General features: G+C 34.6%; 1 protein-coding gene across 10 annotated transcripts in view; it reads left to right on the plus strand.

The window, feature by feature from the left end:
* The window catches only part of gro (TLE family member transcriptional corepressor groucho), a 217,689-nt gene that overhangs the window by 79,001 nt on the left and 118,851 nt on the right, over positions 1-19,837 (plus strand). For 2 of the 10 annotated variants that reach the window (XM_074179221.1, XM_074179224.1), the window contains exon 1: positions 11,347-11,606. The exons of 7 other annotated variants lie outside the window; for them this stretch is intronic. In XM_074179221.1, the coding sequence (XP_074035322.1) occupies positions 11,577-11,606 (30 nt within the window). In that variant the 5' untranslated portion in view covers positions 11,347-11,576. Of the gene's footprint in view, positions 1-3,877; positions 3,991-11,346; positions 11,607-19,837 lie in introns of those variants that run through there. One more of the 10 variants, XM_074179222.1, reaches the window with a different exon arrangement.

The following is a 19,837-nucleotide window of genomic DNA, read 5'->3' on the forward strand; positions in this document are numbered from 1 at the left end:
GTTTGTCTGGAATGGTTAGAATCATTTATTAGGTGTCGTTCTCAGAATGTGAGTCTGAAACATCATCAAAATAATATAATTCGTAATGTTACACCTGCCAGTATCGATAATAATATAGGTGTTCCACAGGGATCTATTTTGGGCCCAGTTCTTTTTATTTTGTACGTAAATGAATTCTGAAATTCCTTTCCGGATATTAAGATGACTATTTATACAGACGATACTTCTCTACTGATTTCCAAAAAAAAATCAAATAGAACTAAAAGAAATCTGTGAAACTGCTCTATGCCAACTAACTTCTTGGTTCCATCAAATCACTTTTTATTTTAATACAGACAAAACTAACCTTGTGAAATTCCATAGTCATCAGAGGGAATTGGTAGATGTAGATATAATTTTAAATAACACACCTCTGCCTATAAATTACAGCTGTAAATTCTTAGGACTATTCGTTAACTCACATTCAGATTGGAAAGAAATTGCAAGGTCCTGATTTCCAAACTTTCATCTCTCCACTAAATGTTCAGAAATCTCAAAGTTGTTTTGACACAGCAACAATTAATAAACTTATACTATGCACAAGTGGAAAGTCGACTGAGGTATGGTATTTGCCTATGGGGAGACTCTACACTGTCGAATAACGTCCTCGTATCACAGAAAAAAATCATTAGGTGTATTGCTGGAGTGAAAAAAGACTATTCATGTCGAGAAATCTTCAAAAGATTTGAAATTCTGACCTGTACAGGCCTCTACGTATTTGAAGTCTGAATTTTTGTGTTCAAAAATAGGGATTTTTTTCTCATAAATAACGATTTCCACGAATACAACACACGTCGTAAGGATGATTTATGATTACCACTCTCTAAACGTAATATTTCCTGTAAAGCTCCAGCTCGAATCGGTGCAAAGATTTTCAACAACTTACCTTCCTCCATTAAAAGCTTAAAACATGAACGTTCTTTAAAAAAAACTCAAAGAATACCTGGTTGAGAAATGTATATAGTCTTTAAATGAATACTTTTAACTTGAATTTTTATTTAATGTGAATCTGTATTTTTATTAGGTCAATATTCTGTATATTATGTATATGTATATGTGAACATGTCTTCGTAGTGTTATATAATCCTTAATGTACTGTTATTTTCCTTTTGCACATTTCTTCATTCAAATCCCGACCGTACTACCATGTGGTTGTAACCATGAGTCTTTCTTATACGACTGTATGTTATCTTAAAGAAATAAAGTAATTTAATTTTGATTTGATTTGCTTTGGACACAGTCACCGAACCTACGCATTCTAAGAAACGTTATGGTAGTTCACAGTGCATCTGAGAGTATGGTGCTCGGTGTTGAGAGAAACAGAGAAATATGTTTTGTTGGTGGGTAATGTGAAACGAAAAGACGGTGAAGCTATGGTCAACGAAAGCGGAGGAAAGTTGCCAAAACCACTTTTTTGTTGAGTTGGACTCTAGGTTGACTTCTGACCGAATCTTTTAGGATTTGCTCACTTCAAGTCTTTTGTTCACCCTTTGAAGCTTAATACCAAAGAGTTGTTGGACTACAGTAGGAATGAACTACGATATCTAACAGGCCTTCTTACAGGTCACTGTCATTTGAATCATCATATGAAGAGACTTGGACTGTCGGAAGACAGTGTGTGTCACCTCTGTTTGAAAAATCATGAAACAACAGAGCACATACTTCGTGCCTGCTGCGCTGGGAACTGAATCAGGTTTGTAGAGTTTGACAGAGCCGTACTCTTACCATCTGACCTGAAATACCACCCACCATACAAACTAAGCGGCTTCATTAAGAAGCTGGGTTCATTTGTTCGTGTGTGTAGAAAATGAATTATCTTTAAACTCCTCACTTATATAAGTTTGTGTTTCCAATAAGTGAACGACTTCATTAGAACTTTGTAATGTTTATTTACTACTGGACAGAACATAAGTCGAGTCATCAGAACATTTGCCGGAAACTTTGAAATTGTCAGCTGCCAATAACGGTTCAAAAGCAGAAACATAAAGATACTACTCACCACATTAAAGAAGAGTTGTTTGTTACATCTGTCAATTTGTCTTGAGAGATATAGTGAAAGGATTCTTCATTCTTCGTCAACCGGCTGTCGACCACGATGAAGAAATCACAATATAGAGACTGAAAAGGCTATTGAACTTGAATAAATCAAGATTTCAATTCATGTAATTGGTGTAAATGAATGTTAAGTTTGTTTTATATATATGATGAGGCCAATAGCCAGAAACACGTGTCCGCGGTTTGCCCCCCTTTTTGGAGTGTTATGTCCACTAATTGTTTCTTTTTTGATTTGTATATCATACACACTCGATAAAATCTTCTTTGTCTATATATATATATATATATATATATATATATATATATATATATATATATATATATTGTTATAAAAATATAAAATTAGAAGAGTATTTATAATTTAATTAATTTGATTATTGATTGTTATTCTGATAGTTCAAATAATTTGAAAATTTTCTGTGATATCAAAATTCTTAGTGCTCCGGCAGATACCTGTCCTTACCTCTAAATCTTACCTCTATTCTTCAAGGTTGCTCAGCTCAATCGAAGCTCATGCAGCTCTCTTTCTCAGAGTAGAGTTCTTGGAAAGGTGTTATAAATAAAATTTTGTCAGTCTGTGTTTTTGAAAATAAAACTTTGTCTCAAAGTTAAAAAAAAATATAATGAATGTCAAATTTTTGTAAATGTTTTGTCAAACCAAACTTAAATTACCCTAAAACTGCGCCAAAATACCTTATGCTAAGAAATATTCCAATAAAAGTTAAATTTGAAACAAAAATATTCTTAGAATAGTGTTCCGTACAGTTAAATTCACGTGTAACGGCAAATTAGTTACTTGAAAACTTAAGATGTCTGTGGTTCGTGCGTGGGAAACGATTCTAAAAATATCTGTGCTAAATGTCAGTGAATTTTTCAAATTTTCCTAATATTAAATCCAATAATAGTTCATGTAAATAAAATGATGAAGTTCGTTGATAAATAAAAGTTCAGAAGTTGTGATTTTCACACTGGAAGTTCCTTGTGACTGGAAAACTTTTGATTCGATTTGGAGGTTATGAATTGTTTAAGATTTTCAAAAAATGTATTCTCCTTATGGATTGGAAATTATAAATGATATTGTAATACCTCAAAACTGGTACAGCTTCCCTGGATTGGTTTTCCCTTGATTGGAATTTTGAATTCTTCCAGACACTCTAAAATCTCCAGTAAGTATCCTTTCTCGTTATTATTATTTATACTCTGGCTCCTATTGATGGATTTATATTGATAAGAACATGCAAAACGGCCTTTTCTCTTTCTTTTCCTTTTTTTAATTTCAACAGCTCTTCAAAAAAATTCGCGTCTGGACAATTCAAAAGCTTCTCTCCTCCTTATTGATTCACCCCTGGCAACCAGACAAAATTTTCCTGCCTGCTACTTTTCATAACAATAATTTTGAAATTTCTTCAATTTTGACACTTTTCACTGTTCACACATATTATATTTACGATTTCTGTTACCCAATTTTCACTAATACTAATAATGATTAATTTTGATTACATTTCATCACATTTTGTTTTGAATTTTTCTAATTTTGAATCCAAAATTCATCATTTTTCAGAAGTTAACACCTCCTTTTCAATTTATCAATCTGATTGGCTACTCTTTAGTTGCATCCAAATCATGTACTGAGTGTTCTTATCATTTTTCAGATAAAATTCCTAATGTCAGTGTTAATTGAATTTTTGTTATTAATTTGTAGTGTAAATCTGTTTTATTGTATGTTGTATTAATGTCTTTACTGTTTTCAGTGTATTTATCCCGATGATTGATGGTTTCTGGTTAGTTGTGCTGTTTGGAAATGATCTGAAATACTCTAGTACTGATAAGTCACAACTTTGCCTGATCTGGGCATGAACATTACTCCAAATTATACAGATAAGAATTTGAATAAAGGTAAAGTATCTGGCTTTCTAATAAAATTAAACATCTAAGAATAACTTTGATTTTCACAAACTTTCAACATTGAACTAACAAAATATGTGAACTTTTAACATCAAATTAATAATAATATGAAAAACTTTTAACATCGAACTATCAAAATAAATACAAACTTTTAACTTTCAACTACTAAAATAAATGCAAACTTTTAACTAATTAAAATACGAAAATCTTTAACTTTGCAATAATCTTATAAAAAAACTTATCATAACAATATATATATATATATATATATATATATATATATATATATATATATATATATATATATATATATATATATATATATATATATATGTGTGTGTGTGTGTGTGTGTGTGTGTGTGTCACACATAAAGTCCGCATCAAATGGGATTTTTTTTGTTCATCTCTTCAAGCAACTTTTGATATCTCCATTAAGTTGTGCTTCAAAAATGATGCCAAATGACATGCATATGACCGATCAAGTGATTTTTCTTCAAAGTTTAACTGTTTGAAAAGTGCAGTAAAGAATAAATTATTGACTTTTCATTGATATTGTTTTTTAATTATGCTTATGTATCAAGCTATTTCGCAAAAAGTAGAAATAAAGTGAAATATTTATCTGTTTTTAAAAACTGTATCAACTTTGCATCATTTTTGGCATAATTTTTTCTAGTGTTTTAAATTTTTGCGAAATAAGTTTGTATTTAGAATTGCAATTGGTAATAAAAATGCGTTGGAAAGATAAGTTAGGCATAAAGCACTAACTTTGTTGAGGTTTGGCTAAATTTGAGAAATCGGCAAATGTCAAATTTTCGAGAAACTGTAAAAAAACTAAATTTGTACTAGAGAGCTAAAAATTGGTATATGGGTAAAAAATGAAAAAAAAATCATCTTTTCTCTTTACCGATTTTCGAAATTTCGAGCAATAACTGCTTTTCTGAACATTTTTTGGAAAAAATGTCCAATTTGACAGGGAAGAAAAATCACTTGATCGGTCATATGCATGTCATTTGGCATTATTTTTAAAGCACATATATATATATATATATATATATATATATATATATATATATATATATATATATATATATATATATATATATATATGTGTGTGTAAAGATGGGAAACACTTGTTTGCCGAAATCAGGAAACAACACAAACGCACGGAGTCAACAACAGGAGCCAACCGCACATTTGTGGTTCCAGTTAGAAGACCTAGAATTCCCAGGCTACATCTAACATGAATGAAATATAAAATGGTTCAAAAACATTATTCTCACGTTAGTAAGTTCTCCATATTTATATATTTTTTACAAGATATATAATCTTATTATTGTAGTTGTCCTGACGAAGGTATGAAATATACCTAAAGCTTGACATATAACAAAGAGTTTTCTTTGTAACAGCCCAGCTATTGACTGCAACCTCACGAATTGAACTGGACACGTGTTTATGGCTATTGGCCTTATCAAAAACAATGTCTTGTTTTAATTTTACATTGTTTTTGATGGGAAAACTACCGTTCGAGTGAAGCAAAGGTAGGCGTCATGGTAGGCTAATAATAGTCAGTCAGTCCATTCAACCTACTGTGTAGGTATATTCGAGACTGGCTTGAACATTTATCTTTAGATTTGTTTACTGCTAGTCTTCAAGCATATCCCACTGACTAATAAGAAAGTTTTTCTTTTTTACTCAGAGGAATCGGACAAATTACGGATATGCCGTTGGTTAGTACCTCGTCCACTAGATGGAGTGACATTTTGTTGTTCGCTCCACTTAGGAAGAGGAATGAAATACTCTGAAAGAATTCCAATTTTCAATTATGGAATATCATCGACTTTAGGTCGATGATGGCCACTATCTTGCACTAATGAGTGGATAATGAGCCCGAAACCGGTCTGCAAGTGTGCCCGTTCCAAAATTGAAGGTCGACTCTTTCAGTTGTAATGCCAATTGCATATGCAGGAAATTTTCTGTGAAGATTCCTGCACTGACACCTGTTAGATATAATCCAACGCCCTTCGTGGCATTAGCCAGGGTAGTTGTTGTTTTCTGATAGGCGTCAGTCCATTCAACCTACTGTGTAGGTATATTCGAGACTGGCTTGAACGTTTAAAGTTCATTTCTTTAAATTTGAAGCAATGGCTTGAAAACTGTTATAATGACTCTGCTCCATCAGAAACAACAGCAAACCAACGTTTAATCAACTTCAAACGTGGGCGTGGAGACACCAATAATGCAGAACGCAGTGGACGTCCAAATGAGGCAGTAATACCAGATAACATAAAAAAGAATCATCAAAATTGTTTTTAATGATCGAAAAGTGAAGTTGAGTGAGTTTGATGATATTGTAAAGATATCAAAAGAACGTGTTGGCTTCATATTGCATGAGCATTGGACTATGAGAAAGCTCTCTTCAAAGTGGGTGCGGCGCGAGGTCACTGTTGACAAAAAACAATGTTGACAATGGATCCATCACTCCACTCCGGAATCAAAGCGATCGTTATCTGAATGGATAGCAACTGCGTGAACCTCGTCCAAAGCGCACTAAAGCAGATATTTAGTTTAATCTTCCTCTTAAAGATGATCACTCGGTGATCGAAAAACGCGTCGAGATGTTAAAATAACGGTTTGATGTTGGGATAAAACTCCAGTAATTTTTGTTTCCGCCACGCCTACAGTCTGCGCCGGTACGAATCTACCCCCGATCGCCGTGTCTGGAGCGAGAAGAGTTTCACTATTCTAGCAGTTACCATCACAACAGCATTGAGTGTCGAACTATAAGGACCGTCGGTCAACGGCATTCAACTCATTCAATATCAATATATGTATTAATAGTATTTTATTGTAAATAAATCATTTGCTCAATATATACAGTCCACCTATACCACTCATACAAAACAACAAGGAAAAACAATTTTCATTACTACACCAAATGTTCCAAACAATGCGTCACAAAAATTAAAACGATGGCAAAATTGCATGAAATAGGCTTCGAATTACTCCCGCAGTTACCGTATTCACCAGACTTGGTTTCCAGCGACTACTGGCTGTTCGCAGACTTCAAAAAAATGCTCATCGGTAAGAAATTTTGCTCGAATGAAGAGGTTATTGATGAAACTGATGCCTATTTTGAGGCAAAAAATAAATCGTTCTACAAAAGTGGTATTGAAATGTTAGAGCGACAATGGAATACTTGTGTCGCTCTTGATGGAGATTACGTTGATGAATGAAGCCAATTTTTAACAAAAAAAAACACGTTTCCTTTCTTAGGCCCGGGACTTTTCAGCCCAGGTGTTACTAAACTCTTCCAAAAGTTTTGATAAATATCCTCGTTGAGTAACACATTTTGTTTATGCACGCAGTAAGTGGCTGTGACACGATTTCTGAGCTCTTTATAAAACGGAAAAACTTTTCTAAGAAAACTCCAGAAACTTCAGAATGTGCTGCAGCATTTGAAGAAAAAAACTGACCGGTTCAAACATTTGAGAGTGGAGTGAAAATCTTGTTAGCAATCTATAATTCTACTCCAGAATCTGAGGAAAGTATCAGTAACAAAACTGAATGAACCTATGAAGTTATCAAAGTTATCCACCAACGAGTGCATCAGCTCACCAACATTCCAACCTTGTTTATTGTCAAGTTCAGTCTTGGTTATAGGGCATAATTTAGAACCCCAGGATCGGATTTGGATAATGCGTGATGAATTTCACCACCACAATTTTACCACCAGCGCCAGAGGAATTGATTTACACAATATTCAGGAACTGCAAGAATGGTTGTGGTTCGCGATGTGGATGCAGGAAAGCAGGATTGCAGTGATCTTTAGCTTGTGGCCAGTGTGATCAGATCAGAGTGATGTCAATGAAGACGGAACTATTGACTACGAAATCCTGGAAGAACTGGGGACAAACGTCATTGAAGATGAGAACGAAGAAAAATTTGAAATTTTACTGTGCAAGCGGAAGACGATGATACATAAGAAGAATCAAATTGAAAACAGAATTTGTAGTTCCAATTATTATTCATTTTTTTATTTCAACGTTCATAAATGTATATAATGATATTTTTAATAGAAACATTACTTACAAATTTAATTATTTTTCTGTTAGGAAGTAATAAGTATAAATTACATCAGAAATAAAATGTTATTAAAATATTTCCCTTAATAACGTTTTAATTAAACGAGTAGCTAATGAATGAATAGATACACAATTAATAAAAACAGTTATTGAATAAACCTAATAGTCTAATAGTTGATAAAAGATGCAAATTATTCAGAATTATGTATTGAACAATAATTTATAGACTTTATACGGCGTGTTTTCAATCGGAACTACCGGTTGACCTCGAATGATACCATTTAGTTAACACTGCGCGCTCTGCTCTCTATCTCTAGAATGGTTCGAGATATAAAAAAATTCAAACAAAAGTTGTAGAGAATTTAATCCTCTACAAAATTTATACTACCGCGACTACCTAAAATATCGGTAGTCGCGGCCACTCTACGATAAGTAGGTTTTGAGACAACTTTAGGGTGTCAAAATAAAGGTTTGAACAAGTTTTTCATGTATAAACTGAATGAAATAAATCAAACACTGAATGTGACGTCAAGACCGCTGCCAGCTATTAGTTACACTTTCATGATATGCATTGATTTCAAGCAACCTATGTACCTGCGTTCTTCTACCAAAAGCTGATTTGCTCAGCTTTTGGTAGAAGAACGCAGAACCTCAGATCGAATATACTGGTGATTACTTTTTTATATCTAAACTTTGATATGCTTTCCACCACCCATCAGTTGTTATCTTCTCCTATTGAGGCCAAAACGTTGAGAGTCGAATAGAAGCATTTCACAGTTTTGGAGTTGAAGAAGTTGTAGACATTAAGAGAAGAGCTCATCTTGAAAATCCAACCGATATCATCATAATTCTCTTAATTTGATGAATAATTGAATGTGAGCACGTTTTTTCAGATTTTATGTAAACTTCTACATAATTTTAAATTAATTATAAACTTCTACAGTCGAAATAAGCAACTAAAGACTTGAACAATTAACAAAACATTTTAATGAATAGTTTTCCCAAATGTGTTGAAACAACGTGGGAGAAATGATGCCAGACAGGAATCTATTTTTAAAAAGAGTGGCAAGCTTCACACAAGAAAAATAATATTCCAATTTTCATCACTAAGAATTTGGACACGATGGAAGATAGAGAGGCGATTGAATAGAGACAAAGTGGTGTTATTTCAGAAAAAACTAAATTAGAAAAAACTAATTTCTCACTAATTCTGAGAATATTAGGGAATATGTTCATTCTCATAATTTTGAAGTGAGCTTGTTCTTGCGTTATCTTATGCATATGAGAAATGAACATTCCATAAGTTTTGTGGTCACCAAGTAAAAGTAATTTTCTATACCATAAATGAATTATCAAAAATTATATCACAAAAATTATGAAAAGTAACCGTTAAAATATTAGAGAATTGTCAATAAGTGGGACACGTTAATGTCAATTTGAATCATATGAAAAGAGAGTGAATGTATAAATTTCAAATTGTTAACTGTCAGTAAAAATGGTAATACTCTGACCTAAACTTTTTTGTTTCAAACAAGGCTCTGATGAATAATTTTATAATTTCAGTTCCTCAAAAATTCTGAATACATTGGTTTGAAATAATATTTCACATAACAAGCATGATAAGTACCGCTTAACATATTACTGAGATGCTTTTTGGTATGCTTTTTGAAGAGGTGCACTTTGTGCCTCTATAGTACTAATAAACTTATGTTACTGGTATGTCTCCTGGATAAGTTGTGAGACTGTTAACTATAAGTATAACAAACAATCAGTTTGTTGAAACTGGTGAAAAAAGAGCTTGAAAATCAAATTTAATCAGAATAATAAAGCTTACCACAACACATTAGTGAAAAGTGCACCCAAATCGCATGACCCGTTTTTGAAATTGGCGCGCTCAAACAAACAGATAAACGTTAAATAAATAAAAAGATTCAAATTTCGACAATGTACAACGATCAATTACACTTTTATTTTGATATGTAATGAAAGCTTGAGAGTAGAAGATGGAACAAGAACGAAGTAAATGTGTGTCACTGATTTCGACTATTTCACTGGGATTTTTTGAGACAAATGTTTTAGAGACGACGACAACTTACTCTCATCATTTCTTGAACTAGGTATGTAGCTTCAGTGAAAAGGTGTGTAGGTCGGCTCTTTTTAGTATTTGAAAATTGAAGCTAATTGAATTGATGGATATTTCCACTCTCTGTTTTATTTCTTATTTATTTATGGATGGTATTTGTAAGTGAAAACATGATTTCTTGTACTGTGTCTAGTGTTTTTATGGTGATTCGTTAAAGTTAGTTAAAATTATTTCAAACTAGAATAACTGGGGATAATGCCATTTTTCAGCGATTTCTATACATTTTTATACCACTGTTAGTTTTGTGATCATGGGAAAAATACAAAAAAATATTTCGTCGATCTTTCTTCGATAATAATTCTTGACATAAATTCGACAATCTAAACACACATGTAAAAACATGGACGAGTTTTAATATCTAGCCACAAATATTAACATACACCGAACAGACCGGGTTCTCACTGAAGACGAAACGTCAGTATTAGCACGAAGTGGTAATTTCGCGAGCATGTCGCGCCAAGTATCAAACGAGGAAATTTTCGCCAACACGGAAGCGGCAATCAGGAATTTACCGGATGAGGAAGCGGAATAAAATTGGATTGTGACAGCAAATATTCTGAGAAAGGCACCACCGCCAAAATGCAACATCCCAAAAAGAGAGATTGCAGCCTTAAAAAGCTTGAACTCTGATAAGGGTATCACGATTTTTCCAGCCGACAAGGAAAATATCACGGTGCTTCTAAAAGCGGAAGAATATACCAGCAAAATTGAAGAACTTCTAGACCCTTCAAACTACCGCTAACTTAAACGGGACCCAACACTATCAAGGTTGAGGAACATTAACAACATTATTAAATCTTCCTCACTGTCGGAAACCGTACAAAGAATCATTCTCAGAACTGAAGCCGTTTCACCTAGGGTATACGATCTTCCGAAGGTACATAAACCAGCTTGCCACTGAAATCAGTGCCCCAGGCTCGCTGACCTACCACCTGGCGAAGCATCTGTCCTCGCTTCTCCAGCCTCATGTTGTTGAAACAAACTTCTACGTCAAGGATTGGACATACTTCGTTGATAACATTATGGACTTTTTAGGATTGTTTTCCTAAAGAGTGCCACACGTTCCACGCCGACGTGATGCGCTGAACGTGTTAGACCGACTGCTTGGAGAGGAGTCTATTCGGTTTCACACTGGGCAATAGTCAGGTTTTGTCTGTCTCGGTACGTTTATTTTTTTGTGTGTAGTGTTTGTGATTTGACTGAAATGGAGAAAACGCCGGCAAATGTGCAAAAACTGCGTTTTTCGGCTGATTAAGACGAACTTCTGATAGAGTTTGTTCAACGCCATAGCATTTTATATGATTTAAAAGATCCAGAATTTCAAAACAACGTGAAGAAAGATCTTATCTGGAATGAAGCCGGAAAAGTCCTTAATAGAGATGGTGAGTTTTTTCATTTTCTTATTTTTGAAACAACAAAATTGTAATTCATTTAAAAACAAATGAAATTTTTTTAACGAAATATAGCAAATTGGGTTCTACTCCCTCTTCAATTCTTCTCGTGAAATATATTTTTTGGTTCAATAATAAAATTCTTATTGAATAATTCATTCAATTGCGATATACTGGCTTAAAAGTTTTATTAAAGAAAATCAGAAAATACATTTTTTGAACTCATAATTCAATAACAAACAGTAGAAGTAGTTCTCTAGGAAATGGATGAGCCCAACCATCGAGAATTTTTAGAAAAAGGATGCGTAGTGGGACATGTTAACAGAGCTACCGTTCCAAGAATTATTTATCACGTATACAGTCATTGAAATGTTTATTTGACATTCTCAAAACTGAAATATGCGAAAGTTGTTATTTAAAAATCAACAAGTTGTTTAAATTTTATTCGTCATTCTTATTAAATTAAAAATCTGTAACATTAGTTGTTAAATTAAAAACTTCATTAAATTTTATGTCATTTTTATTTATTTTTGCAATATTAGATGTGAATATATAAATGTTAATACATATATCTAATACGTTTTAAAAACTTTTCTTAACAAAATAAAATCGCGTTACATCAAATTTTCACATTATATATGAGGTCGTGCGAAATGAGGTATGATAGAATATTGATAAAAACAACTTTAAAGCTAGTAAAATTTATTTATTAAAATTACATTTACAAGGATAACATGGTTTGGATTACACACCACTGCCGAGGGCTGATTATTATTATCTAGCAGAAGTAGTAGTTTTTCAGTCAGAATCATCTAGGTTCATACTGAAGTAATCAGTGAATCTACTTTTTACTTGAAATCCATCGGATTTCGAAAACCCACCAGTACCTGCAAGAGGAATCAAGTTTTGGGGTTGTAAATCTGTGAAGTTAGGAGTTATATCTGCTCTGAAGAGATTCTCGGATAAGTACTCATCCCTAAGCAAGTTGTTCAAGCAACAACACACAGTAACGACTAAGTCAACAGTTTCTGACTTTAATTATATAGGAGAAAAAAAAATTCTTAAAATCGCGCAAATGATCCCAAAAGCATTTTCAGATAGGTACTCTTCTGGCTTTGCTCAGACAGTAGTAGAACATTCTTTTGTGTCCGTCTTGCAAAATTTGTTGGAGTACGGCTTCATCAGCCGTACTCACTCACTCACTCAAACTGAAAGCTTCGTCACCAACTATTACATAAGGTACCAAGATGTTAGAACCCACATCAATAACTACAAATGTGCAGTTAGCATCGACCATTGCGAGAAGCACAAGTGAAAAAAACCCTTTGTAATTGAAGTAAAGACTTCCTGATGAGAACGGAGCCACAATCCTTACATTTACCATCAATAGCTGATACACAATTAGGGAAACCCGAACACTTCCAAAACTCCTTGGCTTTCTGTTCCCAGTCTATATCGTTAGCAGGGGGCAAAAAAATCGGCACAAGCTTTTTTTGAAGCACAGCAAACACCTTAGGTACTATCGTGATTATAGCAGAAGGTGATATGCGGTAGCCAAAAGCCATTGATCTTTACGACTCTCCTGTGGCCAGAAACCTGAAACAAATGTAATAATAATGTGTTATATATGAAGTTTTAACCATCATTCAAACAATACATTTCATATATTATTTTTTTTCGGATTATATAAGAGGCTTGTTTTGTGTGTTACAGGAGGTGAGTGCAAGAAACGGTGGAAAAATATCACAGACCATTACAGAAGGGGAAAAAAAAAGAAAAAGGATCCACAGAAAGTGCTGCTAAAACGAAAAGGGCAATTTAATGGGAACGGTTGCAATTTTTGGATGCAGTGGAAGATGAACGGGAGAGTTTCACAAACGTTTCACCCGCACCAACAAATCAACTTTGACTGCGGAAGGCGATATAATCCGGAAGAGATTGATGAAAGTGCTCCAAATCAACAAACCAATGAGGATCCGCATAAACCTGAAAGTCAAGGGCCTGATGCTGTTCCATTTCGAACAGAAAAGAAAATTCTTGTCTTAATCAATTTTTAAAAGAAAAAAAGGAAGATAGGGATTTTCGAAGAAATGCATTGACTAACTGGTGAAGCCACCTCAAAAAATCGATGACGAGCATGACCTGTTCGTGGCGGCCACTGTTAAAAAATTCCGACCAGACCTCGTTACTCGTACAAAAGCAAAAAAATTTGAAATAGTGACTGAAATGGAACTATTGAACTTAAACGCCGCCAATTCCAAATTCTTCAGGATTCAGCAATCTAGTATATAGTGGAAACCGGACGCTATACTCCATCCTCGTGGACAAACAATTCAGAAGCTTCTAGCGCCAGTGACATAGTGTCTAAATCCTTCATGCAAGTTTTTGAATGTGAAGGAAACTTAGAATGTTTATGTTGATGTTATTTTAAATTAGTGAATTTCTTAATTTTTTTATTCTTCTTAATTTTTGTTCTTCTATTCTTCGTAATAATGTATTTCTTAATTAATGTATTTCTCAATTTTGTATTATTCTTTGAAAGTTAAGATAATAAATGTTATGGTTTCTTTCTTAATTTTATTATTCTGTCCACTTACCTCAGAGTTGAAGCCAATTTTCCTGCAGGTGTAATTTGTATCTTAACTCGGTTACAGGAAGAAATTTTCAGTTCCTCTTCTACAAGGTTCAAAACATATGCGAACCTTTCCCGGGACAGCCTAAATTACCTTTTCCTGAAAAATACTTTGAAAATACTTTTTCCTGAACTTTACTTCTTCACCAATGAGATGGCTATTGATTGAAAGTTTGAAAAACCCCTCGTTTTCCCGATTTTTATAAAAGTCACTTATTTATTTTCAAAAGTACCCGTGTTTTCAGAAAATATGGTCCTCTTCATCATTTTTCATTTGGTAAAGAATAATCATTGCAATAATTTTCTTTCATCATTGGATTTGTCCCATAATGACACACCCGAGACACTGTTCGTTGTCCGTCAGTACGTCAGCTGAACAGATAAACACGCTTTGCTAGGAAAACATTAAAACGCCGCGTGATAAGTTTCACGCCCCTACCGACGCAATTGGGACGAACCCGGTTCCTGCTGCGCAAAAAACACGTCGCTAGGAAAACCTACCTTAACTCTGGAGCCGACAGATATTCTGGTCAGCTTTGATGTTGTACCGTTGTTCACCAATGTCCCATTGGAAGACTCTCTGAAAGGGCTAGCCTACTTGTTTCCGAGTGACATCGGAGGGGCTCTTCACAGCATGTCTCACGGGGAGTTTCTTTCAATGGCGGGGTTACTTCAAAGAGCAAGTAGATGGCGTGGCGATGAAAAGTTCACTTAGCCCAGTAGTAGCCAACTATTTTATGGAACGTTCTGAAGAGAAAGCAATCGAAATCTTCCAATTAAAACCGACCTTGTGGCTACGTTACTACGTTACGCAGATGACACCTTCGTCATCTGGAAACATGCAAGGGATGCTCTAAACTTTTTCCTAGACCAAGACCCCAGCATCAAGTTCACCATGGAGACTGAACAGGCCAACAGATAGCAATCCTAGATGTACTCATCGAACGATGTGGTGCAAGACTTACCCACAAAGTGTACCGAAAACCCACGCACACGGATAAATACTTGCACGCACTATCGAACCATCATGCTAGTCAAAAGAGAGGGCTGGCTTTGGATGATTACGTCAAATGGGAAGGGTGGTGGTATAAATATCACGATTGAACTGGTTGAACTCTCAAGGAGGCGGAAGAAGGCGCAGCAAGAAATGCATACCTGCATTGCATCTCCTATTCCAACTGAACGAGCTCGAAGAATATGTGAATCAGAGCATCTCGAGGAAGAACTGGAACATATTCAAGTGACCTTGAAATCGTGTGGATATAGTGTTCCCGAGATCAACAAGGCCATGGAACTGAAGAGTCTCACGGTTCAAAATGGGAAGGAGGCTCAGATGGTTGGAAAACTCTTGGGAAACACAACATCGAAATGGTTCTCAAACCCTCCAAAAAAATACAAAAAAGTCTCAGGTCAGCTAAAGATAAGAGAGACTAACTATCAGCAGCAGGTGTGTATCGCATACCTTGCACTTGTGGAAAGCTATGCATCAGAATCACCAAAAGATCCATTGGAACAAGGCTGAAGGAGCATGAAAGAAACTGCAGACTAGGCCAAACGAATAAGTTGGTTGTGGCGGAAAACGCACTAAGTGAAGAAAACCACAAAATTCTGTTCGAGAAAACGAAACCCAACCAGAGTTATCATAGCCGACTGGTTTTGGAGGCAATAGAGATCCACAAACACAGAAAAGAAGAAGCTGTGAACCTCAACCGAATATGGAATTCCATTCTTAGAAGTTCAACAATGGCAAACAGTATGACGGCAGGAAGAAAAGGGTCGACGAGTGATATTAACAATTTATCAAATACAGGTACAGGTATTAGCACACCAAACTACTTAAGTCAACATGAATACGCTTTACACAGCCGTAATAACCAATCATCGAAGATAACTCAGTAATATAGGAATGTAGGCTTTCACGACTAACATCAAGGTTTTGGTTGGTTGACGAGTTTTGCCGTCGTCTTCTTTGGTTTCTCCGAATGTTTCAACTGCAACTGCTGCAGTCAGCTTCAATGGCGTGGAGGAAGTAAACTTCTTGACGCATCTACTGAAACCTGAAACTTAAGATAACTGCCGCAGTTGCAGTTGAAACATTTGGATATTGTAACCAAAGAAGACTACGGCAGAACCCGGAAATCAACCAAAATATAACTGTAATAGTTGGAATAGCGTTTAATTGAACTTTCCTATTATTCGCAACGGTTGATTAAAACAATTCACAAAAAATAAAAAATATCGAAAATGAATTTCTGCGTTTTCACTGAAATAGTTCAGCATATTTCAAATTCGAAAGAGTATCATTCATTTGTAGGTATTTGACAAAAAAGTTCTTATACGATTTCTATAGTTTCAATAGGGAAATCTGTGAATTTTCAATATCAAATCTAAGAGAGGTATCAAAAAATGTTTCATTTTTTTATATTATATTGAATAGTATATACCTACATTTTTTTCAAATTAGTGGCATATCAGCCCTTATATGGTTTTCTTATCGGACACCCCCCCTGCTGGTATATCAACTCTACTATTTTTCAATGTATTTATTGCCTTGATTATCTAGAGATGAACAATCAAAATGAAATTGTAATATATTGTGGCTACTTTGATGTACATTGCCGGGTTTACTCAACGTACGAAAAAAATAAGCACGGCCCTGTGTTAGGACTTCCAAATCACCAGCTCGAAAAGCGCATTAGTGTGGCAACCCTGACAGACTGGCAACGAATTAAATTTCCCGTCTCTCTTGTTTGCCGTAGACACGTAAATGCTTTCATAATAATAAATGGTCGGATTTTCAGGATTTCCGATTCCTCATTTAAAAATCTTTATGCTGGAAAATGCTGATAGTTTCTTCATCTCTGTCTCACATCTCATTCTTGTTATTTAACCAAACGTGATCAGATCTTTTCGCGAGATATATGTTCAAGTTTCATATAAATCCAATGTCGTGGGTTGTAAGTATTGATTTTTCGAAGGATAAGGTCACGTAATAGAATGGTTGGTGTGTGATATCTATCAATGTGATTTAATCAAATGGGAATTGGAAACTACTAAGAATAATGCGCATTGTGATAAAATGATGATGTTAATATAAATGAAATATTCATGTTAAAAATTAGGTTTCGGATTTGAAATCGCAGGTAGAACTTTGTTTTTGAATATCTGATATCGGCTATTTATTGGCTGCTATTCACATGATCGATGATATTTTTCTAATAAAAGTTCACAAAACCACAACACGTTTCACTATACAATAGCTTATTCGGGCGTATTCAACGCCAAATATCCACTGTGTAAGCAACATCCTTTCGACTAGTAAGTTTATTGCACATTAATCAATCAAGCAATCAATTTATTAGTTGAAGAAGTGTTCAATTAAAATACATTGTAACATACTAACTTAGGTAACACGTCAGATGTGCTTAACAAAGACAGACCAATCAACCTAACATTAAAATTAAAACTAGGCTATCAGAGTCAAAAAAGAGTATTTGTAAACAGAAGAATGGTATACACAAATTACAATTACTAGCAACATTATTCTTGAAAACATTTTAAAAGCAGCCGTTTTTTTTTAAACAATCGATGGATTTGTGATCCAATACGACATCACTATTTCAACCCACCAAGTCTCATCAGTGGTGCTAGGCTGAATCACCGAACTTTACTAAAAAGAAAAAGCCTAAAAGTAAAGGTGATGGCATCTCCTTTCTTTCACGAAGACGCCACCTATGGGATCGACAGGAGACACAATCCCCGAATATCAAGGATTGATGGGGCTCCCCAAGGCGGTCCGTAGCAAAGCCAACCTTCGACATCGACCGCAGAACGAGATTTATCTTCTGTTTTTCACTGCAGTTTTCATCAAGGGTGCCAGGCTGAACCACTGAAGTGTGCTGAGAAAAACAAGCCTGATGGTAAATATGATATATTTCCCTATGAAGACGCCATCTATGGGATCGATAGGAGACTCAATCTCCGAATATCAAGGATAAACGAGGTTCTCCATTATTTCTTCGCTGACAAAAAACGCATATTGAGTCAAACGTTTAATTGAAATGAATCCCTAAACATTTTTCGTTTTCAGATGGCAAACAACTTTATAGTATTATCACTCTCACTTCAATTCATTGGTCGTTTAGCACCATTTATTGATGTGGTTGCAGTTTTTAATTTTCCCGAACGATCATTTTCTACCACGCTGGCACGATCAGCTGCTTGAAATTGCAAAGTGTTATATTATGGTGCAGATTCCCAGTTATTTTCGATTGGCGTAGGCATATTGCCTTTCAAAAAAAATTGATGACAACTGGGTACAGAATTTTTTCATTTTCGCAGAAACACTTCGACTTTCAGCTTGTCAAATGTAGGAAGAGCTTTCTGAATTCCGTTATGGTCCCGCCCACTAGATGTGCGTTCGTTAGAAGTCTATTAGAGAGAAAGAGAAAGAAAATTCTCAAGTCTCTTCCTAGATTTGACAAGCTGTACTTAACCGAACTTTATTCCCCAGGTCTTATTGACGAGTTCCAACTGGTAATTAAAAAAAATGTGAGCCATCACGGAAAGCCTGTAGATGTGAAACATCAATAATAATATTTTCTGATTCCTGTGGTGATTATTGGGTACTGAAATATTTATAAAAAATATGTAATCAAAGTATACATCAAAAAATTCAATACGGTTTTAATATACTAGTAAACTGAAGAATCTCAGCTAGTTATTGCAATATATTACTGAAGATTTTGAATTATAAATATCGATAATAAATTCCACATCACTATAAAATAAATTACTTAATTAATTAGTTTTTTGATGTGTCTGTCGTCAGTTTTTATGAAATTAATTCTTCAAGCAAGTGTTTTAGTGCATGGTTTTTCATAAGAATGAAAATAAAATCAATTAATAATTAATTTAAAAATATTGTATGCTATGAAAACTGTGTAAATTTTAATCTAACAAGAGAGTAGGTTTTACATTTACTGACCCTTGGGACACACCAAATATACGCGGGCTTAATGCACAGATAAATGCACACTGATGACTTGATAGTGCAGGAAGCTGCTCACTTTCACTTTATAAATTATCCCATTTTATTTTTAATCATTTTCAAAAAGTATTTATTCAGTAAAACACAGGTTATGTATACTGTAGTAAACACAACTGTATACACCTATAGGTATCCAAGCTCAGTGTGGCGAGAGAGATAACGTAACGCCGAACCAGTGGGAAGAGAATCGCACAGTAGCTTGGGCATGGTGACTCGTCGTCACGCCAGCAATAGGTTTCACATGCGACTATAGATATTTCACATCAAAAAACCTAGCCTAAACTCCGAATTTAACAAAATTCAGAGTTTAAAGTCGGAATTTGATAAATTCCGAATCCAACCACGTTCTACTGAAAATATAATAGACTCGCTTACAAAACCATACTGAAATTCCAGGAATACCTGCTTAAATCTTGAATTGATCATCGCTTAGTTAAGAATTTGATGTACAAATCTCATGAAATTAAGACACCCTTGATATATGAAATTGGAACCACTTGTTAATTCGGTTAGCAAATCGGGCATCCAGAGACAGTTTTC

This window comes from Leptinotarsa decemlineata, unplaced genomic scaffold (assembly GCF_025532065.1).
Source record: "Leptinotarsa decemlineata unplaced genomic scaffold, Ldec_3_MD MMD2_tig00004677_RagTag_RagTag, whole genome shotgun sequence".
Lineage (NCBI taxonomy): Eukaryota > Metazoa > Arthropoda > Insecta > Coleoptera > Chrysomelidae > Leptinotarsa > Leptinotarsa decemlineata.